Raw genomic sequence first — 25,560 nt, 5'->3', positions numbered from 1 at the left:
TTACAAGAACATTAATATTTTGGGTCTAAATATGCAAATTATCTATAGTAACAAGAGCTGTTGAGGAAATAGTGGAGTAAAAAGTACAATATTTCCCTCTGAACTGTAGACATTTAAAGTGTACCTCAAGTTTACTCCAGTAAAGTGCTTGAGTAAAAATGTATGTAGTTTCACCACTGATATTTGCAATATAAAACTAACATTATTATTGTATTTATAATGACAGTATGACATACTATTCTACAATATTTCATATTATGAGATTATAAAATTCAGATTCAGAAGAATAAGCAGCAGGATGCAGTAGAAACAGCTTTCAACATGAATTACTATTTGCACTTTTGTTTAACTGGTTTTAGGGGTTACCTATGGTTGAGCAGGGCCAGCAGCTCCCCTGCGTGGTACAGGTCATTGCGCGTCACCTGGCTGAAGCGGAACGCGTTCAGGTTGCAAAAGGTGACCGCTGGAAACGTCATGATCGGGGTCGTGACCTCATCCAGTTTGGTGACGTGCGGGTACTCGAGGTAGAAGTGGATCCGGTCCACGCACACGTACAGCAAGAAGGTCAGAGACCCCAAGAAAAACACGACCCACAGGCAGCGTTTGATGCAGAGCCGCTCGTATGTGAAAATGTGAGAGATTCCGTGCAGAGTCGAGCTGTGCGCGAAAACTTCTATGGGTGGAGGTTGATTTGTGTCCATTTCTTCGGTTTCTACTTTGAGATCCATTGCCACTGTGCAACAAGCTCGATCAGAATGTCGGAGTCAGAAAAACAGCTTCAAAACACTGTTAGGAGAAACTGAGCCGAAATTCATTCACCTGTGGCATAAAGTGTCATTATCCAACCGAACAGGTGCGAACGTGTAGATAACCACTCTTGGACTTGGCGCGGTTTGGTCGCCATCCCTCACGCAGACAGATGGAGACGCATTTTGAGCATCCGCCGCTCTTTAAAAAAGTCAGACGAGCAGGGACTGCGAGCAGAAGAGATGCATTTCACAAAAGCAGGCATGCAAAAGCATGGTAATTGAAACCCGTGCATAACCAAGGTGTCAAAACGAAGGTCCATCACCACTGCACTACTGTGATGTTTAGCAGGTTTCTCGCTGGGTTGCAGTAAAGCAAAGAAAAGGGATTGGCAAAGTGTTTCATCAGCCTGCGAATTCTCTGGCCGGGTCCAGTGAAGCACGCGTCGTTCCTGCACGCCAACAGGAGACCGGAGAGAGAAAAAATCCTTTAGACACTTCAGCTCATTTATTAAGAGTTCCTCTGTAGCTGCGCGTTACTCGTGTCCTTTTAAATCGGCAGATTTTCAGGTCAAGTCAAGAGATTTTTTTTCTACTCAAATGTGTTTGGAAGTCGTGCGGTTGGTTATTCGTGGTGAGTCGTGAGCTTTTCCGCCGCTCGTGTTTGTGTCTGCGTGGCAGCAGCGGCAGTGGACGGGAGAGGAGAGCAGGGTGGACTGACGCCTGCTGTTCACCTGTGAGTTACTGTAGCTGGCAGTCCGAGTAAAAACAGAGAGAGAGAGAGAGAGAGAGAGAGAGAAAAAAAAAAAAAAAAAAAGAGAGAGAGTCTCCTTAGCAGGTGGTAGATATTAGGCTACTACCATGTTCTAGTGTAGTGACTGTTTGGAAAGCATCCTTCTGCAATATGTTTACATAAGAGGGAGAAAGATTGATGGAGAAACAATCCAAATCACAGCCAAAGAAAAGGAAAAGAACACCAATTCAATTCCATTTACAAACCCCAATTCCAATGAAGTTGGGACGTTGTGTAAAACGTAAATGAAACAGAATACAACGATTTGCAAATCCTTTTCAACCTACAGTATATTCAATGAATACACTACAAAGACAAAATATTTCATGTTCAAACTGATGAACTTTATTGTTGTTGTTTTTGCAAATATTCACTCATTTTGAATTTGATGCCTGCAACATTTCCCAAAAAAAGCTGGGACAAAGGCAACAAAAGATTTGGAAAGTTGAGGGATGCTCAAAAAACACCTGTTTGGAACATTCCACAGGTGAACAGGTTAACTGGAAACGTAACGGATATTACCACGTGGGCTCAGGAACACCTCGGTAAAACCATTGTCAGTTAATCTCAGTTCGTCGCTACATCTGCAAGTGCAAGTTTAAACTCTACCATGCAAAGCGAAAGCCACAACACCCAGAAACACCGTCAGCTTCTCTTGGCCCGAGCTCATCTGAGAGGGACTGAGGCAAACTGGAAGATTTATGCTGTGGTCTGACGAGTCCACATTTCAAATAGATTTTGGAAATCATGGACTGTCCTCCGGGCCAAAGAGGAAAAGGACCATCCAGATTCTTATCAGCGCATAGTTCAAAAGCAAGCATCTGTGATGGTATGGGGGTGTGTGAGTGCCCCTGGCATGGGAAACTTGCACATCTGTGAAGGCACCATTAATGCTGAAAGGTAGGCTACAGTACATACAGGTTTTGGAGCATGGTGCCATCCAAGCAACGTCTTTTTCAGGGACGTCCCTGCTTATTTCAGACAAAGACATGGCCAAGCCACATTCTGCACGTGTTACAACAGCGTGGCTTCGTAGTAAAAGAGTGCGGGTACTAGCTGGCCTGCCTGCAGACCAGTCCTGTCTCCCATTGAAAATGTGTGGCTCATTATGAAGAAAATTTGACAACGGAGACCCCGGACTGTTGAGCAACTGAAGTCGTACATCAAGCAAGAATGGGAAAGAATTCCACTTACAACGCTTTAACAATTAGCGTCATCAGTTCCCAAATGCTTATTGAGTGTTGTTAAAAGGAAAAGTGATGTAACACAGTAGTAATGCCCCTGTCCCAGCTTTTTTGGAACGTGTGCAGGCATCAAATTCAAAATGAGTGAATATTTGCAAAAAAACAATAATGTTTATCAGAACATTAACTATCTTGTCTTTGTAGTGTATTCAATTGAATAGAAGTTTTGTGTGTGCATAAGACTATACTATTTCAACAGGCTGAAGAGTGCTCCTGTCATGACGAGTAAATTGAAATTCATGTGAAAAATTGGTGGGTGGAGTGTCCCTTTAACCAAATACAGACTGAGCGACCACTGCCCAGACAAATCTGGCAACTCAAAATAAACAGACTGTGTCAACATATGCCAACTATAAGAGATGGAGACAGAGCAACACTGCCTGCAGCCTGTAGAGTATTAAGACATAGAATAAAATGCAAATACCAAGAATTCAACACACTGTCAGACCAAAAACCAATTCAGTATTTACTTTGGGAAAAAAAAATATTGCCATAGATTTAAGTATTTCGGAGCATGTCACAGCCTGATTGAAAAGCAACACGTGAAACTGTACTAAATTCCTAAGTGTAATATACAGTACCACCACTGATCATTATTTTCATTATTGATTAATCTTTTATATATTTATGATTCATCAATCAATTGTTTGGTCTATAAAATGTCTAAATAAAATCTATAAAATGTGAACCATGAAATTACAGTGAGAGCCTAAGTTAACATGTTTAAAGCATGTTTTGTGCGACCAACAGTCCAAAACTTAAAAGATAAACCGTTTATTATTATAGACTAAAAAGACTAAAAAATGAAAACCAGGAAGTATTCACGTTTGAGAAGGTGAAAGCAGAGAATCTTTGACTTTGCTTACATTTTTTTACATAAATAATTTATAAATATTTTTTTGTAGTAGTGTAGTGCTGTATGTTGTTCATTACTTGTCTTTTTTTTCTTAAATTCTGAATTAATTAAATTCAGATTTGACTTTGAGAAAGAGATTTGAATGAGAAAGCTCTACGTAACCCAACATATCCTTCAGAAGTGTGAGGTGCGGGTGTCTGAAGTTACAGCTACTCTCCAAAACAAAGTCATCATCAGGCACCACAAAGGAAAAATAACGATATCTGCCATATTTAGATTGGACCATGAATAACCAATGACATTTATTCCCCAGCTGGATACTGGTGTGAAAAATTGGATCTGGCTGTGCAACAAGGCTGAATCAAGCTTTGTTAATATATCAAAATATGTATTACATGTCATGAAAGATGCATCAGCCAGCTTAAATGCAACAGCAGGAAAATAAGATTCTTATCTGTGACATTTAAAGTACTACTACATTTGCCACATTTCCCAGGAGCAGTTGCTATCTCAAATCCAGTATAAACAGCTATAACTAATGCAGAGATGTGTATTAAACTTGATATATTTATGAAGCTTAAGCAAGCTTTTCACAAAGGTATATGCTTTTAGACATACAACATTTACTCAAGTCCTGTATTTTTACTTAAGTAATGATCTGAATTCGTCCTCCACCACTGCTGTAGAGTAATAAAACAGTTGTAATAATATCACAAATATCAAATGGTACTGTTTGTTATCGAATCCCAACATCAGTTTGAAGTTTAAGTATTCAACAGCTGTCCTAACCCACAGTTCCCTCTTTTAAAGCTGGCACTTAGTATGGATCCCCATTGCTTTTTGTTTACAGCAAAATGCCAAACATCAAATCTATGTGATATTGAGTTTTTTTTTATGAAATCAATGAGGTCAGTATTCTTCTGGGAATTTGGGGGATTTTAGCAACCTGAAAGGAGTTTACACTCTACAGTCCATTGATGCACTTATTGGAGCATTATCTGTAGGCACTTATTTTATTACAGCTGTTCTGTGGTTGTTAATTTGAGATTTAGTCAAATTTTGTTGAGTTTACTGCTATCCAAGCTAGCTACTATACTAACATAGCTGTCTGTAATGCTAAAACAACATTTTAAGTAACTGTTGAATAACTGTAGGAATAACTGTTGTGTATTTTACCCTTTTTACTGACTTTGTGCATTTTTTCTTTTACTGCTGTTGAGCTCGCCGCATAGCTGTGCACCTACACCATACATAGAGCACAATATACTATCTATAGGAAAAATAATAATGTTAATTCTCTGACAGTTATTTTAGTTAGTCGAGTTTATAAGAAGTTGTTATTTCCAGAGGACTGATCAATGTAGCCCCTTAACATCCAATTTTCCCTTGGTTGTTCTTCTTATTCCACACTGTCTGTATCATACTATAGTATCATATCATACTGAAGACATGAGGTTTAGTGGCGCTGAAACCTTGTGAGTTAGTTGATCGACAGGCTATTATCGTTTTCCATTTTCTATGCAAAAATGACAAACATTCCCGGACCCTATAGCTTCTCAATTGTGAAAATGTGCTGCTTTATTTTTGTTTTAGGTGATCATAAAATTAATATTTCTGGGTTTGGACTGTTGGTTGGACAAAACAGACAAGGAAGACATTGTGATGGGCTATTTTTACCAATTTATGATGTTTAATGTACCAAACGATTATCAAGAATAAATCGGCAGATTAATAACCGTTTGTTGGAACCCTAATGTTAAAACTGAGGAAACATTTAAACCCAATACTTTTTTTAAGGCTGCACCGTTTCAAAAAATTTCTTGTGGATAATTTCCCCACAATTCAGACATATTTGGCTGTGGATCAGTGGGCTTTAAGAGGTATACACTTACTGAGAAGTGACACAGTTGCAAATGTTGTGACTGTGCAGTTTTGACAGGCTGTCTGCTGTCCTTGGTGCTGATGTTCTGGCGGGTCTAGAGGATCCTCTCCAGGCCTGCAGGGGGCAGCAGAGCGCGCTGCTGCTACATTTTGATAACCAGAAAGACATGTGAGCAAAACATGTGAGCAACAACCGTAGACAGTATATAAGAAGCAGCAGTGAAAAACATGGCGATGGTCGCTAAAGTAGTCCGTCTATGTCGCCTGGCAGGACGGACTGTCACCTCACTGTCAGTCACACACAGGCAGCCTATCAGTCTGCCAGCGAGGATATGCTACATATCAACCTCGACAGGGAACAGTGAGTAAATGTTTTGTAAAAGTTAAGCAAGAGTTGTTAGCTTCTGGGCTGCTATTGATAGCACTTTTTCCGTTATAACCTAACTTAACCCCCTCTCACGACAACAAACTCGGTAATGGGCTGTATCCATACATAGTAACGAAACAACCGTTAACACATCTTCCTGGCACAACAAATAAGCAAACAAAAGTTGACGAAGTCGAGGAAAACGTTCAGCGAGTGTCGGGTGATCGTCAGATCTTTTTTTAAAACAGACCCCAAAGCTGGTGTTGTAGTCTGAAATGCGAATGTGTCTTCGCTAAAACGTAGAGTAGACACAAGAAGGTGGGCTTTTTTGGTGAAAAAAAAATGGTGTGGTGTTTCATCCCCCAAGGGAAAACTAACAATTTTTAATGCAAAGTAACTTAGCTAACTGTTGAAAAACAATATATTATTTGTCAGGTTCATCAATGGTGATAAATAATATGAAGTCTATCATTTGTGAACGTTTAGAATCAACAATGTTTTAGTAGAGCGCCACTAGTAGGTGGATGCAGTTCTACTACAACTAACATACTTTGTTCTCTTAATACATCTATCTATGCTTTGCACAGATTCAAAACCAGAAAGATACACAATTTGACATAATGTGCTATTTAACATTGGGTGGGGGGTCTAACTGCATGTCAGTCACTGCTCATGCACAGGCATTCATTCTCCCTTGTGGGGGGAGGGGCTTAGGAGACGTTTTGGCCTTTAGTGGAAAGGGGGGAGGGACTGAGAAGTTGTCAATGTTAAATTGGTAAACATGTTTGCTAAGTCCTGGATCTTCACAATCCTACCTACAGCCAAGGGGGTAAGCTTCGCTTCAGAACTCGAACCTCCTACGGCGCCATTTTGATGCTACAAAGCGATCACCTCCCGTTAGCATTCCACTGACTAGCATTCATTTTGACGTCATTTTGACAGCGAATAACTTTACATCTGAAGCGTTTAAAGACTCTATTTGTCCATTGTTTATTTCTAAAGAAACACGACAATGTATAAAAGGCTCCATTACCTTGTATCTGATGTTATGGCTCCGTAGCTGACGTTTTTGTAAAAATAGGCTAACGATTGTGTCATAACCACGTGACTTACTGTCGCATAGTAGAGGAATTACCGTACAGTACAGGAGAAGCTCGCAGGCAGTTTCGACTTACGTTAGCTTTTTAGGTTTAATTACTAATGTTAACTAGCATGTTAGTGATCAATAATTAGCCTGTGCCTATGTTATCTACTTACGTATACCTACGCTCTCTGTCTCTGCAAGATTGGGAATGATTGAGATTTCTCTTGGCACAGCTACCAGAAGACTTAAAACTTTCAGACAGGTTGCTCACCTCACATCTACGTCGTCTCTCTCAGTTGGAGGCTGCGCAGTTAAGCTAGTGATCACCAGAAAAGTGCTTCTAATAGACTTCACTGGTTTCCGTCCAGAGCAACGGGCTCTGTTGGTCCATTTTATATATGTCAATGCCTACAGCACCTTTAACGTAAGCCATTTTTTCCTGGAGAACCACTTGTTAAATCTGATTTTTTTATTTTTTATTTATACCAGCTGTTTGGTTTATGTAACAATATCCTGCGGCTGGTGGGCACCGAGGTGTTCGACAGACTTTTATATTTGTGCTTTAGATTATAATCTAAATCGTTCATCGTGACCGCAATTATTGTCTAGAATGAAATACTACTTGCTGCCAATACAACTACGAGCAAACGATAACAACCAGACGGCAAATAGCCAATCAAATTGCAGAGGGGCGTTTCTACCACACTTTTGTCTACTGCCAGAAGCAGCAGGTGGGGCTTTCCCACTTATGACCATGGATGTATAAAACGTGTGCTAACCTGATCGGTCTTGATAGGTTAGCGTCAGATCAATCTTCTTTGACGTGTCACACCAGAAAAAGCAGAGGTGTGATAATAACAGTAACGGTGACTCTTTTCCATCTGTACAATGCAGCAATTAATTTAAAATTCTAAATGTCAAACAAGGTTTATTAAACTCAGTTTGGGAGTCAGTGATTTACATGATTTTATGCGGGATCTGATCATAAATAATATCCAAATAATAGAGTGACTTGATATTTAAAAAATGAATAACACTACGGAAAACATGTTTATAGATGCAGGTAAGCACAAGCATGGACCGATTTGGATACTAATCGATACATCAATGAGGCTTTCCGTGTCAAATATCAATATCAAAAGTCATCATGAAAATGTTTCTTCTTCTTTTTCTCTGTAGAGCTTCAGTTCAGGCTCGATGAGCAGACAGCTCACAGCAGTCTGGACCTCTTCAAGAAAGACACTGCCGTCATCTACCGCATGCTGGGTCTGGACCCCAGCTACGTGCCAGACAACCCAGAGCGTTTCCGAGACTGGGCCGTTGTGTTTGGCAATGAGAAGATCAGCAGCGGACGACACTACTGGGAGGTGACGGTCAAAAAGTCTCAAGAGTTTCGTTTGGGTGTGGCCGAGGCCCTGATGTCCAGAGAGGACTGTGTGGGAACCAATAGCTCCTCCTGGGTGTTTGGCTATGCTCAGCGCAAGTGGTTTGCTATGACCAGCAACAAGATGGTTCCTGTGACGCTGGTGGGCAAGCCAGACCGCATAGGCATCCTGCTTGACTACCAAGCGGGCCTTCTGGGGCTGGTGGACATAAAAAAACCCACAATCATTCACACCATCAAGGTCCAGTTCAAGACTCCCCTCTGCCCCGCGTTTGGACTTTGGGACGGGGAGCTGCTTACACACTCTGGTCTGGAGGAGCCTGAAGGCCTGAAGTGAAGCAGGATGAGCTGTGATGATTGTGATGGCCGTGGGCTTGTGTTTGGTACCGTGGCAGCATTTATCCAAACAGGAAAGAAAGCAATATCTATGTAATCATTTACAGCTTAATTACAGATGATGGTTCATTTTCTGTGGTCCAGATGGTTCATTGTAATGAATATCTTATCAATGCAAGTTTATACTTTGTGTGTTATCTCAGGCAATCATAGCACATGCATAAGCATGTTATTGTGTGTACCTCATGTATTACCTCTCAGACTAACTAATGTGAAAAGGATGTATGGTTGTTTTTGAGAGGAACTTACATTACCCACACAGTTACAAAGCTGAAATCAACAACAATACCTTTTTTGGTATCATGTTCATACTGTATATTGTTTAATAAAAATAACTTCACTGAAACAGCTTTTACATTACATATAGCAAGATTATACACATTTACAGTGACAGACTAAAGCTTAAGTCATGTGGAGGAATACTTTTCACTGCCTTTTACTGAGTTAAATGAAATAAAACAATGTGAATATAATGCATTCATTTTTATCACATGACTTTGCTGTGTCTGGTTTCTAAGTAGTACACTGCATACACTTACTGCATACACATACTAACAAGCAAAAGCTTTAATGTCAAACTTCAAATGTGTTGGTGTGTCTAGTTTGCAACACTCATTTACATGAATTGAATTATGTATTTTGTGTTAGAGTAACCCAAATGTGCACTGTTCTCAGCGCCTGAAATATGCAGATGTTTCTCTAATAACAAGTGACGAATAAAAAGCTATAAAGAAAACAATAACCACATCAACACAAGGTATCAGCAGTGAATAAACTGACCTATGAGCCTCAATGAGCTACAATGAAACAGTCCTTCCAGTGTCACAGGCACAAATACAACAGTATCACCTCCTATTGAGTTAGAATAATTAATATAGCAGCTTTGGGAATATATATATATATATAGTTATTACACAGGGCCATACAATCCCCTGATTAAATGACATACCGATGAAGCAAAATATATTTCAATATTTAAACAATAAATAGGCACAATATATTAGATATTTACATCACAGTGGCATTTTCTATCAGAAGCTGAGCACAAAAACAGTTTATTAAATTGCAACTCAAGCCAAATAATGGCTTAAATTAATGTAATTTCCACGCAAACAACAGATTGCCTGATTATATAGTGCTTTGTTGATACTTTACATTGTTGAACAATTTCTCCAGTCTGCAGAAATACATTAAAAGGGACTTAATATTGCACTGAATAGCTTTTCAGCAGTCTAAATATATAACATATTACCATATTAAAGATAAACTCAATCATTCATCATGTCTCTCAATCATCCTGAGTCCTTTCAGTCCTCTCATAATAAAATAGATTAATTTCCATTACAAACCTTTATGATCCCTTGTGGTTTAGACTAGAGTATTCCGATACCGATACTAGTATCTGAAAAGCCTCCGATACTGCCTTAAATGCCAGTATCGGAAAGTACTGGAGTTTATGCACCGATCCGATACCACCTAATTTTGCCCAGAAGAAAATCTATGTTAAAGTAGGTTATTTATGTTCTTTTCCCGTTATGACTCACTGTCAAACTGGATAATAAAAGAAAGTTCTATGGCATTCATTGTTTGTGTTTATTTATGTTTCGCAAAGAGTTAAACCTGACAACAAAGATAGCACTCATATCACTTCCATACAGGGATAGTTGTATACAGCTGTTAAAACATAATAAAATATATGACACATGGTATAGGATCAGTACTTGTTATCGGCCAATATGCAAGTTCAGGTATCGGTATCGGGAAGCAAAAAATGGTATTGGACCATCTCTAGTTTAGACGATGCTTTTCAATGTGCTGTACGTATCCAGTGTGGTCTTCTGCTCCTCTGTGTTGCATGGTGCGTTGCTCTCTATGTACTGTTGCAAGACTGAAACAATAACATCATGGCCAAACTGCATGGCGTCATCTAGAGGTGTGTTCCCCCATCTAATAGATACCACAATGTAATATGGAGATGGATGGATTGTTATGGTTAGTAATATGGAGATGGGCATTCTACCATTTTTAATCTAATATCAGATGAATAGTTTATATTAGAAATTCCTACCTGTCTTTCATGTGGGGATTCACTTTACATACTTCAGTTAGGAAGACAACAACTTCTGCATGACCTGAAAGACAACAGTGCATGAGCAACCCCCCAATGCCATATTTCATTAATAATTATTGAAGAATGAATTAACTAATAATGAAGCGTCACCTTCTGAAGCAGCAATGTGGAGCGCAGTGCGAGAGTCGTAGTCCCTCTGCTCCATGTTCACAGCTGAAAGGGCAAACCTGCAGGGATAACAAAAGAACAGAAGTGAGGGAGCACACATGGAAAGGCCATCTTTTAACAAGCAGATAATTAACTCTTAAAAGGATAGTTCAACATTTGGGGGAATATGCCTAGTCGCTTTCTTGCCAAGAGTTCCCACTCTCAGGTCTGTATGGTAAATATGAAGTTACAGGCTGGAAGTAAGGGGAAACAGCTAGCCTGGCTCTGTCCGAAGGTAACAAAATCTGCTTACCAACACCTTTAAGCGCAATATTTAACATGTTATATCTTGTTTGTTTAATTAAATGTAAAAAGGTCAGGTTGTGACTTTATGGGGTACAATTTTAAACTTCATTTTAAACTTCATTTGTACAAATGAAACAACCAAAATATCATAGATTTTTTTTTTTAAGCTAACCTGCTTCTAGTTCCAGCTTCATATTAAACAGATATGAAAGCGATATTGATCTTCTAAAATTAACTCTCTGCAAGAAAGTGAATATGTACTGTATGTCAATGTCAAACTGTTCCTTTAAGATCGCATCATCCAACTGTGGCGTATTCGGAACTTAGTGATGAAACATGAAAATATTTTTTTGTCTTTACTTACCTCCTCAGAGCAGTGAGGTCACCACTGTAGGCTGCAAACATCAGGTTTACCACTGACTTGTTCTAATGGATCAAAAGGCTAACATTACTGCGCAATAGTGGATTGTTTCTTAAACATTTTACATAAAAAAGTCTCCCCAAGAAATATCTATTTTTCTTACTAGCCTGAATGAGAATTGCAGCGTCTACATCCGTCACAATGAACTTACTGAATCTTCATCTGATCTATTCCTGGGATCGTGTTTCTTGGTAAAGTGCCTCAGGTTGTCATAATTGTGGAAGTTGAAATGAGACACCAGCTCCTAGTGAATCAAAAGTTGATTAAGATGGAATATTTGAAGCATGCAGACACAGAAAAATAAGATAAAGAAAAATCAATAAAACTGTGACAGCGACTGTATACCTGGCAGAAGTGAATGCCACGAACACTGTTTCCGAGCCGGTCTAAAGGTGGAGACCAACACATGATGCCCATGACGTTGGGGACAACCAGCAGAACAGCACCCGAAACGCCAGATTTAGCAGGCAAGCCCACCTGAACGAGAGGAGAAACCAGAAAATTCTCAACCTGGATTCAATATGTCATGAGTGCTTGGCGCAACAAGTGAAACAACTCTTCCAAACAGATCGCCGAATTCCTGGTGACTCACATGGAAGGCAAACTGTCCGGAGAAGTCGTACATGCCACAGGAATGCATGAGGCTCAGGGTGTTGCGAACAGCTTCAGCGCTCAGCACACGCTCACCTGTGATTGGACAAATACCCCCGTTGGCCAGTGTGGCAGCTATGACACTTCCTGACTCACAAGTCACCTCAATGGAGCACAACTGAAAAAACAGTTAAAGGAATTCATGGCCGAGAGTTAGATGTGAAAAACGATACACTACAGCCAGCTAGCCTGGCAAATATCTCAGTATCTGTAAGAAAACAAATCTGTAAAACGAAAAAACCATGAAAACAAAAGTTGTGGGTTATGTGCCGGACTATTTCTTAGCTGGGTGCAGTGACTTCCTGGAGTCCTGTCGTAACCGTGAGTTGCAAGGAAACCAGCGGACGTTTTATGCCTAACTAAGCTAACCGTGTCCCGGCTGTAGCTTCATATTTATCATTCAGACAGTGATATAAATCTTCTAATCTAACTCTCGACTAGTAAGAGAATAGACTTATTTCCCAAAATGTAGAACTTTTCCTTGAATGTTTCATCCACAGAGTACTACAATGTTAAAGACAAAGATTCATACCTGAAAGTAGAAGTCAAGGGCTGCTGTCATATCTGCATTGTCAGGAAAGCACTGCACGGGTTAAAATCAGAGTCAGCACAGTCAGGACGTTTAATTGTTCTGAAAACCTGAGCATTGAACAAGTACTTAAGGTGATTGTAATTAAACATAAAATACTGCCAAAACTCACCTTTTTCTCTTTGAGGTAATAACCAATTGCATAATTCCTATCACCGGTATCCCTCTCAGACTGGAAACTGAAGATAAAAGAAGACAAAAGGTATTCAGAACGTTGCATTTCATGTGACACAGGACCATAAGGTTAAGCACAGTACTTACGTTGCATTGCTAAAGCCCACATACTCTGAACCCGCCAAGCTTTTCAAGAACTCCATCACCTGCAACAACATTATATTAACAAATGGTCCAGTAGGAAGATCAAATACGTAAATACGTGGAATCAAGAAAAGTTGGAAAATGAAAAGCATTTACTCACGTGGTCAAACCTCTCTGCCTTATTTGAATGAGGCTGTCAACAGAGGCGGGAAAGAATTACATTCTGATGCCAGTTTTAAGTACGCCAACAGTCAGTGAGTCCCTATAGATGGCAGTGTTTGAGTACTTTGACACCAAAGCAGTTTTTAGTCCAGTCTTTGATGGGCGTAGAGCTATGACGTGTACATGATGTCTTTGTGCCCCTCAGTCCATGTAGCAATATGCACACTGTGGCCTGGGGCTGTTTATGGCTGTGCTTGAATTTCACGGACCAGGGAGGCATATTACCGAGTTGTAAAGTTGCTAAATAGGGACAGTAGTCCCGTTCATATTTAATGACTCAACCTATAGGTATAGGTATAAGGTTAAGGATGATATCAAATACTACTGTGAGTTGAAGAAATGACCTAACGCTAAACCTCATGGTCAATAATTTACTTGGCTGTATTTCTTTTCAGGTGTTTGCTCTCTGGTGCTCTGAACAAAACATATACATTTGTGACATTTTGTGACAAACTTTTGCAGGTATAGCTGTTCCCACTAGGGTATGAATATTGCCAAAAAGTCAAAACTGCTTTCATCAGTTTTGTATTTTCTTTGTCGTGTGTATAAGAAATCAAGCTTTTAAGTGTATAACCTATTCAGTATACAAATTATATGCAAATATAGTACCAAATATTGTTCCCCTCCACCCACTTACACACACAAGCGAGGGTGGCTTGCACAACTTCTTTTCTACGGGCTGTAATTGGCCAGAAGCACACAGACGCCCCTGCAGTCAGACCCACACACAGAGACCCTCCCTCGCTGCTGAACCTGACCCACATATGATAAAAAGTCCAGAGTATCTCTTCAGTCAGCTGGGAAACGTCACAAAAACTCCACAGAGGAAAAATACACAACCATATATGGCTAAACTCCAACCCTACATGTCTTACAATAAGGTCAATGCTCACGGATAAATTGTATGGCTGGTCAGTCAGATGGTGAACATAGTTCAGCTGCTACAACCACCATGTGACAAGCCAAAAAATTGATGAGTGATTAGACAACATCACCAATAGTTCCAGTTTTAAGAAACATAGCATTCTGTGGCTTCTCACTGAGCCTGAACACAATGATGCAATCGCTTAGGCCTTCAAAAACCATAATGAATATGTCATTTTCAATAACCAGAAAGCTTAAATGTTTCACAGGACAAAAGCAATCTGCGAGCACTGCTCTGGCACAGATTGCAAATAGTGGCAGTGTTACATTTCATAAAGTTTTTTGTTAAAACATTTCGAAAACATTTGTGACTGCTCCAGGGCTGTCACTTGCTCATGCATTGATCACAAGTACAGTATTTGTTTTGATGAGTGAAATGTGTCAAAATTAACACAAGAAGGAAGTGATCTCAGGTTGCACATTTCATTTTGCAAAATTGATGAAACAGGTCCCTGAACTATTCTTTGCACAACTTCCTGCTTATACTGAGGATGTAGCTAAGAGCAATGTTTAAAAAAAAGAATTACCGCCTTGCAGTTGTATGCCTCCACAAACCAGACAAGTTGCATTTTACATCCATGTCTGTCGATACTCATATATAATATATGTAGTGAAGACTTTGAAGGAATTTAATCAAAGATATTAAGTGTATTTTTTGGCAAAACATGGATTCTTCACACACATCTTCAACCCAGCAGCACAGAAGATCTATACAATCACCACAGTTTCAAGTGGGCACACAAATTTAGTGTTAACTATTCAGTATCCGACCAAATGTAAAATACTGTCACAATCTCCCCTTGTGTTCCTGAGTTATTATGGTGTCAAATAATTGCCAGAAAAGTGTTTTGGAAAGAACATTATGATGACATAGTGAAGTTTGTCCTAGAATTTTGGAGAGCTGATTAGTGTTGGAGACTGAAGAAGTTCCAGGAGAGACTATGATGAATTACGTAGAAGCCTTTTTTGAATCTCGATCAAGGAGAATTAGGATTAAGCAGTACCAATTAAACACAGTGTAAGTGTCAGTGTCAGTAAATGCCATCCCAACTCTCAAGTTCCTGTCCTCCTGAAAGTGTATTTAAACTCATGCTGGACATCCATGATTAAAGATTACCAAATAGTGAAGATGCTATTGGATCATTTACAACAACTTTTTTTACCTACCTAACAAGTCACGTTATAGGTACCCCAAATCACATGCAGCACATTCATCTGTGACCGTCTGGGTCAAAGAACATCTTATCCAGTGTTTCTATGTGTGCGTCACTACTGCAGTTTCTGTGTGTACGAATATTAGGTGTGTAACTCCATCCCCTGACCTTGGCTGGATGGGAGAGCTTGAGGCAACACTGTCTTATCATACAACTGTTAGGTCTGCTGTCATCTATTGAGACATAGAGTTAAACTACTACTCCGTCTCAGACAACTTATGATCTACTGCTGTTATGTTGGACACTGACCTGAATGAGACTTGGGGTACCACTGCTCCAGCTTACACAGCATGAGTTCGTAAGCTTGAAATTCTACCAAAATGTTGCCCTTTGACCTTTAGGGTAAAAATGTGATCACTTCATCCTAATAGACATTTGTGTGAAATGTTGTCATAATTAGCATATGAATTCTTGACTAAAAAATGTGTTATGTGAGGTCACAGTAACCTTGACCTTTAAACACCAAATTCTAACCCTCATCGTTGAGTCCAAGTGGACATATGTGCCTAATTTGAAGAAATTCCCTTCGTTCTTGAGATATTGTCATTAATTGTTGGAACATGTCTGGTTATCTTGCTTAGTTTCTTGTTTTTTTCATCATTAGTTTTGAAGGCCTATATGATTGCCCCTTTGAACTGTGTTTATGCTCAGCAAGAGGCTACAGCAGAACGCAGCCCTGCACAGTAATAACTGAAGTGGAAAAACATTTAGCAAGACCTGGGTTTAAAAACAGAGATTCCACTCTTTGTTTTTTATCTTGAAATCCTGATTAATGACAGACAACTGTCTTTTATGTTTTCTGTAAATTCTAAATGAAAACCTCTAATCTGCATCTAAATCAATGTATTCATTGCTGACATGCCTTTGGATTTTACCTTAATTAAAGAACTGAGGACGATAGCTCCGGCATTTACCATCGGGTTGTGTGGTTTATCTGCACAAGAAACAAGGAGCATGTTATCATTCACTTGCTCCTAACCACAAGAGAAATAAACTGCTGAGACTACAGGCGATATTTCACCAGAGGAACTTAGAGTAACATCAGCTAAAACTAAACACATAAAGTACAATTTTGTTTGCTTCAGAAGAGGGTATGTAAAAGCAAATGGCTATAAAGGTAAGGTGATAAAATGGTACACAATTTGGCTAAAAGTCCATCTGGACAATTTTTTCCCCCAGTAACATAAAAACTTGTTCTTGCATTAACTTTGCTCTGCCAACAACCACAGTCTGTTGAAATTACTGATCAAGAGTTGCCAAGATTTCTTAATTACATGCTAGGGGAAAATACGTCTTTTGTGTAGTTTTACTTTTTACAAAACTAGGATTAGTCACTGTACTATTGTCAGTGCTTGTTCTTGTGTAGAGAGGATAACTGGAGTTAAAGTCTCGATTACGCTAATCACTTACCTTCGTCATTTAGCGACAGTTTGTTGAACTTGAATCCGCTGGGCTCTTTGCCCACAAATTGGTGAACGTGGTCACTGCCAAACTCGTGCAGAGCGATGGCGTATTCCAGAGGCTTCACACATGACTGCAGACAAAAGGGAACCTTGGTGTCACCCACAGAGTGTCTGCATGACATGAGGATGTAATGGAGAAGGAAGGAAAAAAAAAAAAATTGATTGTTGGAGTGTTAGTAAGGGAATACACACGGTGGAGGGTTTCAGAATGGAAACACACATTAAAGTGAAGATGTTACTGTACCTCTGCCCATCAATCGTGCACAGAGACACACCCCAGAGATCAGGGCTGAATTTAGCCAGCTGAGGAATGTAATCAGCTACCTGCATGAAGACACGTGAGTGTTATTGTAATGAACGAGGAGACAATGAATCAGTATGTCTGTTTGTTTATTACTTACTTGTCCTGCCTCCTGCTGTTGCGCATTGTCATACATCCTATTGATGTGCTGAGTCAGCTGTTCAAAGTCTGGAATGATGAACTTCTTTCTGAAAGCCTTAGTCAGCAGTATGATGTTGTTGCCCACACACCTACAAGAGGACACATTATTAAACGGACATCATGAGAAGAATTTCCAACAACTTCAAATACAGATCCTGCAGTGCAACCATAAAAATACCCAAACTAAATCAAACCAAACAAGGAACCCCTAGTGCTATATAACCACACAGATAATTGTAGTTTTATTCATCTAGGTGAATATAGGTTGAGATGTCAGTCTCTAATATCTCTGCCGCCGCTGGGATGCAGGAGAAGAGAATTCAATTTTCATTTTTGGTGTTGTAAATGTGCATTTCAAAGTCTTTTCCCTGGTTCATTTGAATAATACAGTTTTAATTTAAACCTTCTACTAAAATAGTCCTCATAATAACTGTTGCCAGTGTGTCTTGTGGATTATCCAGAGTAACAGGGACACTGTTTACGGAAAGACATCATGCTGTAGATTCACATCCATTGCATCAGTGTGGAGGCAATAATGTCTGAGACTGATATCTCAACCCTCTGCAAGTAAAAAACAAAGCTACCTTTATGTCTAGAAAACACTAGAGATAGAAAATATGTGTTTGTTTTAATTTGGGTGAACTAAACCTTTCATAGGATCAAGTTAGGCTTGCTAACAGAGATAGCTACGGGCTAGTATGGCTAATGTAACCTTTGCAAGTAAGCTAACAGTTGTTAACTAGTTAACCCTGAGTTGTAGTTATATGGATAGATAGCATTTTATTTTTATTATTATTATGCCTAATAATTTTTGAATAATTAGCAAACACAAAAGGTGTTGTAATATAAGGATCCTGACTTACACTTTGCCTTTTTTCTCCAGAATTCAGTCCAAACATTTGTCAAAAAAGTTTAGCTTCTTTGACTCAGACACTACGGCCTTAATCACTGAGACTGGTTCTGCCTGAGAAATGTTTGTATAACTGAAGATCCAATCAATTTATATCTAATATAAATGCTCAACTCCTCACTAGGCTTTCATACATTTTCTTTTCATCACACTGCATTTAAAGTGACCTGCTTCGGACCGATAAATACCCAGCAAAAGGGTAAACAAACACACCTGCCTATATCAACAGATAATACTGTAGTTATTATAGAATTCCATTGTTATATCATAGGTCAGCAATGTGGTATGCTCTCAAAGAAAGGTATGTGCATTCTGTCACAGCTGGTCTGAACCAAAATATCTGGTCTGCAGCCCTCACTAATCCAAGGCGATGATAGCGTGAGGTTTTAGGACACCAGGAGAAGAGAGTGAAAAGAGCTTGCATTATTCATATGGGTCATTTCCAAAAAAAAAAAAAAAGGAGACAGTTCTCTCTATTTCTCATAGCATATTTATAGTGAGCTCTTGAGTGTTTTTTAGGAAAGAATAACCTTACAAATCAAAGAAAACAAACACAGCCAATTAAATTTGACGAAGACTACCAGACTGCCCTCATGGTGTTCCAGGCCAAAGGATGAGATTGAGTGAATTACATTTATGAAATGATACCGTTTGGACAGCAATCTGCATGGAGCTTACAGATCTGTTGAGTCTACTAATGTTATTACCACAGTCTGGAGCTCAACCAGAATGATGCCCTTTCATTAACAGCCCCAGAGACCACTCTGGACCGTTTACTGCTTTGGCTGCCATGTGTGCATTTGGTTAGTAGCAGCTGTCAGCTATAAAACACCTGTCTCTGTCAGTCTCTTAGACTGAAATAGCGTTGACCACATACTTTTACTCTATTACTTAACCACAAAAAAGTATGAAAGACCCATAACCTTACCTTACCTTGCACACTGTCATTCAATATGCAATTTCTAAGTAAGAGGAAAACTAACATTAGAATTAACACCAGATAAAGCTGGTTATGCAGCAGTGACATAAACGGAGTGTTTAGTTAAACAAATACAAAAGGGAGTTGAATACACCTCCTTTGAATAACTGTGTGCATAACAATTTCTCCATAAATAAACATAGCTTTCATCACCTTCTGAAGAGCTTCTGGTCCATCATGACTGGCCCGGTAGAGTCACGTGAGAATTGTCGCATCTGATGGACACAGTCACGCAATCGAGGGTCAGACGTCAACAAACCTGTTTTTCTCAAAGCCTGGAGAAGAGGTAGATGAGGTAGTTTTGAGCAATTTATACACGAGAGCAAAAACAGGGGAGTCATAGATGACAGACTTTATCAAACACTTTGGGTCATGGACAGCAGTGTTAATGTAATGTCAATTAGCAGGATATCAAACATGTGTGGATATAGTTAGGGGACTTCAAAGCCTCAGGGTTGCTACATGGGATTTAGGAGGAAATACAGGCGTAGACTGAATCACTGGAATCCCTCTCTTAAGTCACACGCCAAGCTGACATTCAATGTGAAACATGTGTGTCTATTTTGGGGACACCATGTGCACGACCCTCCCCACAAGACCACAGATAAGCTCCAGAGTCATCTCATCTCATAACTGATTCAGTGAGCAAACCGCTCGCTGTTGCTGTTCTTGAATGTCTGTGAGCGATTCTTAGCTTCAGGGCAGGAGATGCTTAAGTTGGGGCTGGCCTTATAGTTTTGTGTGTGCTTATTTTATCCATCAACTGAAAGATTTCTGTTGAGGGTTGTGAGCCGTTTTTGTATAACCACACAAAACAAACATAGATATGCCTTGTGAATGATAGCTTGGCTAGCAAGATATAGAGTTTATTACCTGATATCTTACCTGATGAAATAGCACAGTACCCCATATGCTTTATATATTTATCTTTATATCTTTATGAACTGTTATTAAATACACATTGTCAAGTAGAGCTGAAAGGATTAGTCGAAATAATTGATTAGTCAATCAACAGAAAGTTAATCACTAACAATTTTGATAATGAATTAATTGTTTGAGTGATTTTACAAACACATGATACAAATTCATTGGTTCTCAATTTACTGGTTTTCTTAGGGGCCTTTCACACCTACCTCGTTTGGTCAGGATTTTCGGACTTTTCAGTTTGAGCAAAACCAAAATTACAGGTGTGAAACCTCCCCCCCCCCTCGGTCCCGATCAAACTGAACCTCGGTCCAGTTCCTTTTTTAGTGTGAAAGACTTTTTTTGGACTGTTCAATCAAATACAAGATTCTGCCAGCTATCGTCTTGTTATAAGAGAAGTGTAGCTCTTTTAAGGAATAGCTGAGTGCTTAGTGTGTACGTAGTGTGTGGTTTATCAAGAGAGTGACAGTGGATGTGCTCAGAGCAGACAGCTGTCAGCAATCAGAGCAGAGAATAAATTAGCAGTTTACTTGTTAAGTGGTAGTAAATATACAACGTGGGTTAGTGTAGTGTCTCTGAATAAATGCTGTAGCTCCTCAAAACCCAAGTAAAGTTCCTGTGTCCTTGCTTCTCAACAACGCAACAAAACAAAAAGAGCCGCGGTAGCATGGGGAGAGTAGCAGTCAGTTGGAAAAAACTCACAAGTATTCCGACACCAAAGAGAGGATATGAGAGGACGGGGAAGCCCGTCTACAAACCAATCAATTACAAGTATCGGGAGACGCGGCTCACGTATGTGATGACAACAGGACATAATTATGCCATGTATAGTTCTTTAGTTTGCTTGCATAACTGCAGTGTAAAACCAAAACTAACCTGATCAAATGTATACAATGAAGGAAAAACATGAACCTTGGTCCGGATCATGGTTCAGACTTTCACGTATGAAAAAGCCCTTAGCCTTTTATGTGACCTAAATTAAATACTTTTGGGTTTTGGACTGTTGGTCGGACTGAACAAGCAATTTACAGTAAACAAGTAAACTTGGGCTTTGGGAGGTTGTAATGACTTATTTCTTTACTATGTTCTGATGTTTTATATCAACTAATCAAGACCATAATTAATCATCAGTTATATTTTCAATTATAGTGTGTTAGCGTGCTATATTGTATATAAATACATACACTTTGAATGTTTCGGAGGAGATACATTTTATAATCTTACCTCACCAAGTTGTTTCCAAAACCTTCTGTAATTCAGTGTCATTTTCCTGATACTAGTACAGTGATTTACCATCCTATCTTGCCATTTCTACAACAACAGTAACTGGAATTACAAACCCTAAATCTGGTGGGCTGACCCTGACTCTACGTGGCTTGTTCGGTTGACTGTTTTTGCAGTGATATACACACATTGATACTGACACTTTCACCGTCTATGCCCTCACCAAGGCACCTCTACAAACACATCCAGTCATCTGTGGTGTGACAACAAGACACTTGTGTTGACACAAGTCTCTTCTCCTAAATGCATGTTCCTTTTTAAAATTACTGAGTTGCCATAGGCACCGAGGTCACCAGATGTCCATGTCAGCCTTTTTTTATGTGACTGTCTAAAAGGTTGCACACCACATGAAGCTAAATGAGGGTGTGATGATTTGAAATAACTTGTTAGTTATCAGAGAGCACAAAAAGGCCCCACAGTCTGTCATATTCCTCTTTTGAGATATGTACAGCTGTATTGTACTGTGGAACAGGTTCACAAACGCAGAAGCTTGACATCTCTTCAGTAATGTGTGTGTGTGTGTGTGGGGGGGGGGGGGCATGTATAGTAGACATTCTACCTAAGTCACTAAATAAGCCCATAGGGCTAATGAGGTTCATCATCACATTTGCTGATACAATGTCAACATTTTAAGATGTTTAAATAAATTTAATATTAAATGTAACCCAAAAATATAATTACACTTCAATATTCAAAAATGCATGTTGTTATCTGATGATGATTACTTCATTGTAACACCTACTATATTTAGTTCTACTACATGAGAAAGTCCCTAAACACCTTTTAAACTTTACCCTGCATTCAGCTGGAGACACTCCAGATTCCTGTTGTGGGCTCCTATATCATTTGATGTAACTAAATTCTTAAGTGCTTTTGGGGAATACAATACTGCTGTAGGGCAGAGCGTGATTGTATGTCCATGTGTCATCGAAAATCAAAACAGTCCATGGCATGACGGGGGAAGTGTGTGAGTGTGTTGTTGACTCACAGAGATGAACTGGGACAGGGGGATCATCTCTTTGCCTTCCGTGATAGTGTAGAAAAGTAGATCCTCCATACTGGACATGAACCTACTCCTGCCAAAACAAACAACACACAAAATAGGTATGTTATGATCTTTACTTTATTTGGAGTGGCTCCAATGTATCAAGACAAAACCTTGAGCAGTGGTTCAACGTTTATGTTGACAACATGGCCAGTAGTGATAAATACTGGCCAACTTCCAGCCATTGACCCAGTTCAGTGTGTGTTTGAGAGAGGCCATCACCTCTAAACCATGAATAAAATACTATCACAAATAAGGGTTCCTACAGTAGCTATTTAGTATATTATATAGGCCTACAGTATGCTTTCTCAGGCCTCTTGCTTTACTGTTTGGATCAAGCACACCTTAAATATACAAACATGTTCTTCAAAATATTATTCCCTTTGTCGATTTTTGTGTTAATAACAACAACAATAAACAAGAGCTGAAAAATGTAAAATGGCAACATTTGAATGAAACACCCAAATGCCAACTGCCAGTAGTTTACTTAAACCCTATGTGTGTACTTGTAACTCAATAACCATGTGAATAATATTATTATTATTTATTTTTTTTGGGGGGGGGGATACTTGTTGGCTTTGTTGCCAAGAGTAAATGACAAGATTTATATTATTGTCTTGTCTGTGTGTTACATGGCTAATGTTATGTAATGTTAGCTAGAGCCAAAACAAACAATTAATGTTAGCTAGCATAAAGACTAGAAGCAAGGTACTGTAAGCTTTCCTCTGCCCAAAGACTTTAAAAAAAAATCAGGCTACAAGCACCTCAATAATTAACACATTATATGTTGTTTGCTTTACCTTGACAAAAACTGAAGTGGGTTTACGGGCAGCACTTAGCTACCTTACCTAACTAGCTAGACTATTTCTTGGCTGGGCGCACTAACTTCCTAAAGTCTTGTCATTAGCCTGATGTTGCCGGGCAACCACCGGCCTGGGCGCAGAAACCGTTCTCTTAATACATCCATGGCAGAAACTTCCTAACTTCTTGTAATTAGCCTGAAGTTGCCGGGCCAATTATATATAATTTATATTAAATGGGTGATAGAATGCAAAAAACGAAATAAACGCCTCTTGTCCGCGAGTGAACTGGATGGAGTTCTATCAATTAGAGCTAGCTAGCTAGCTTGCCCCCTCCTAACAAGACCTCTAAAATTCACAAAATGCATTAAATTGAAAGCTTTGTTAACACCTTAGGGAGCTGTGATATACATGTTGTGACGAAATTCAAACTGTAAATATACAGTAATTATGCCGAAAGTGTAGCAACGATCTTTTCCCATAGGATTAAATGGGACACATAGCCTAGCTAGCAGCTCCTGCTAAGGAGATCCCTACAATTCACAAAAATGCATTAAATTGAAATCGGACACAATTGTTAGCTTTGTTAAGACCTTAGGGAGCTGTTATATAAGTGGCGTGACGAAATTCAAACTGTAAATATACTCTAGTTATGCCAAAAGTGTAGCTAACTAGCCGCGATCTGTACACATAGGATTGAAGGGACACTAGCAGCTAACAAAACCCCTAATGTTCACAAAAATGCATTAAATTGAAATCGGACACAGTTGTTAGCTTTATAAGACCTTGGGGTAGCTGATATATAAGTGGCGTGACGAAATTCTAACTGTAAATATACTCTAGTTATGCCGACAACTGGCAGCCGGCTAGCTCCACGGAGCTCCACGGAGCCCCGGTAGTCCAGTAACCGAGAAACGGTGACTTTCACTGGGTATGGAGGTTGCCACTTTCTCGTCAGACTGTGTGGAGCTCCTAAAGTCCGACACGTCTTACCAAATTTGCAATTAGCCATACATTTTCGTAAAATTAATAACAAAATAGTAGACAAACAATGTATAACTTTGCAGTGTCTGAAATATGAGACCTGCTTTCTCGTCTCCAATGTGTTTCTATGTGGTTCGCTCAAACCAATCAGCGCGCAGCTCATCTAAATATTCATGAGCATACCATATTTGGAAGAAAAGCTCTTGTTACAAATAGGGCCATATTCACAGGGTAGTTAAGGGCCCATAAAATAGCATTTGGGCAATTTTCAACCCAACCAATGTTACAAACCCTATTAGGAGACCTTAAGGAACAGTGTGAAATACCCTACATAATCCTTATATCACCCCTTTAAACCACACAACCCTTTAAAATCTCAACTTCAACGTACACGTTCGTTTGTGTACAAATTAAACAATATATAACATGCTAGCTAATTAGTGAGCTTTAAAAGTGCTGGTAGGGTTTGTTTTTTTAACCTTTGGACAGAAACATGCTAACGTTAGCTGTTTCCCCCTAACTGCTAAACTAGCTAAGCCAATATAGCTTACTAATACATCCATAAACTAGTTTACCGGTATTTTGGCCGGTAAGAGTATTTCCCACAATTCAAGACAAAAATTTGAACTTATAATTAGCTAATGCTGCACTTCAGAGATAAAACTTTATTTTAAGATTTCACTGCATACTTATCTATCTAGGTTTGATGATGATATGGTAGGAGTTACTCAAGCTAGTTAACGTTACTAATACACCAAGACAATACACCTGACATTTCACTCATTGATATTATGTGGGAATGTTTTTGGCGAATTAATGGTGATTTATTCATCTAGAGACAGTCTGTGACCTACTTGGGGTGTCCTTGGTCCACATCAGGGTCTTTCTGGTAGTGAAAGGCTTTGTGGGTGTGGGGTGATGCTGCAGCCCAGCAGGGAACAGGTTGCTGCCTCCTGGACAAAACAACAATGTTGTCAGCTCCAACTCTGGCGGAGATCCCTGCATTTTTAAATAGCTGTAAGATTCCCGGGTTAGCTGTCCTCAGACTTTTCAGGCAGTGCATTGTGATAAGTAGGGCTTAATCCTTAATAATTCAGTATTTTTTTTCCCCCTAGTAGCTGATCTGGAGAGATATTTCTGACCAATGCCCCTTGGTCCTCAGAGCTTTAATAGCA

At 39.4% G+C, this 25,560-nt stretch overlaps 3 protein-coding genes across 5 annotated transcripts in view; 1 reads left to right on the top strand and 2 right to left on the bottom strand.

Moving 5' to 3' along the window:
- Positions 1 to 5,689, bottom strand: part of LOC120559203 (acid-sensing ion channel 1A-like) — a 51,855-nt gene extending 46,166 nt beyond the window's left edge. For 2 of the 3 annotated variants that reach the window (XM_039800748.1, XM_039800749.1), the window contains exon 1: positions 367 to 1,506. In XM_039800748.1, the coding sequence (XP_039656682.1) occupies positions 367 to 728 (362 nt within the window). In that variant the 5' untranslated portion in view covers positions 729 to 1,506. Of the gene's footprint in view, positions 1 to 366; positions 1,507 to 5,531 lie in introns of those variants that run through there. The other variant, XM_039800750.1, reaches the window with a different exon arrangement.
- Positions 5,690 to 5,697: 8 nt separating this feature from the next.
- On the top strand, positions 5,698 to 9,226 carry spryd4 (SPRY domain containing 4). The gene is made up of 2 exons (XM_039800751.1): positions 5,698 to 5,881; positions 8,151 to 9,226. The coding sequence occupies exons 1-2, from the start codon at positions 5,749 to 5,751 to the stop codon at positions 8,690 to 8,692; spliced, it is 675 nt and encodes a 224-aa protein (XP_039656685.1). The 5' UTR covers positions 5,698 to 5,748; the 3' UTR covers positions 8,693 to 9,226.
- Positions 9,227 to 9,394: 168 nt separating this feature from the next.
- LOC120559201 (glutaminase liver isoform, mitochondrial-like) lies at positions 9,395 to 25,560 on the bottom strand. The gene is made up of 18 exons (XM_039800747.1): positions 25,240 to 25,560; positions 22,545 to 22,632; positions 19,502 to 19,623; positions 17,419 to 17,548; positions 17,262 to 17,341; positions 16,965 to 17,128; positions 16,430 to 16,488; positions 13,355 to 13,387; positions 13,198 to 13,256; positions 13,049 to 13,115; positions 12,880 to 12,930; positions 12,289 to 12,465; positions 12,042 to 12,173; positions 11,848 to 11,940; positions 11,640 to 11,701; positions 10,973 to 11,049; positions 10,820 to 10,883; positions 9,395 to 10,698 (listed from the first exon to the last, which is right to left on the bottom strand). The coding sequence occupies exons 1-18, from the start codon at positions 25,446 to 25,448 to the stop codon at positions 10,545 to 10,547; spliced, it is 1,821 nt and encodes a 606-aa protein (XP_039656681.1). The 5' UTR covers positions 25,449 to 25,560; the 3' UTR covers positions 9,395 to 10,544.

This window comes from Perca fluviatilis, chromosome 5 (genome assembly GCF_010015445.1).
Source record: "Perca fluviatilis chromosome 5, GENO_Pfluv_1.0, whole genome shotgun sequence".
NCBI lineage: Eukaryota > Metazoa > Chordata > Actinopteri > Perciformes > Percidae > Perca > Perca fluviatilis.
Note: the sequence above shows the minus strand (reverse complement) of the source record. Positions and strands in the feature narration are given on the sequence as shown.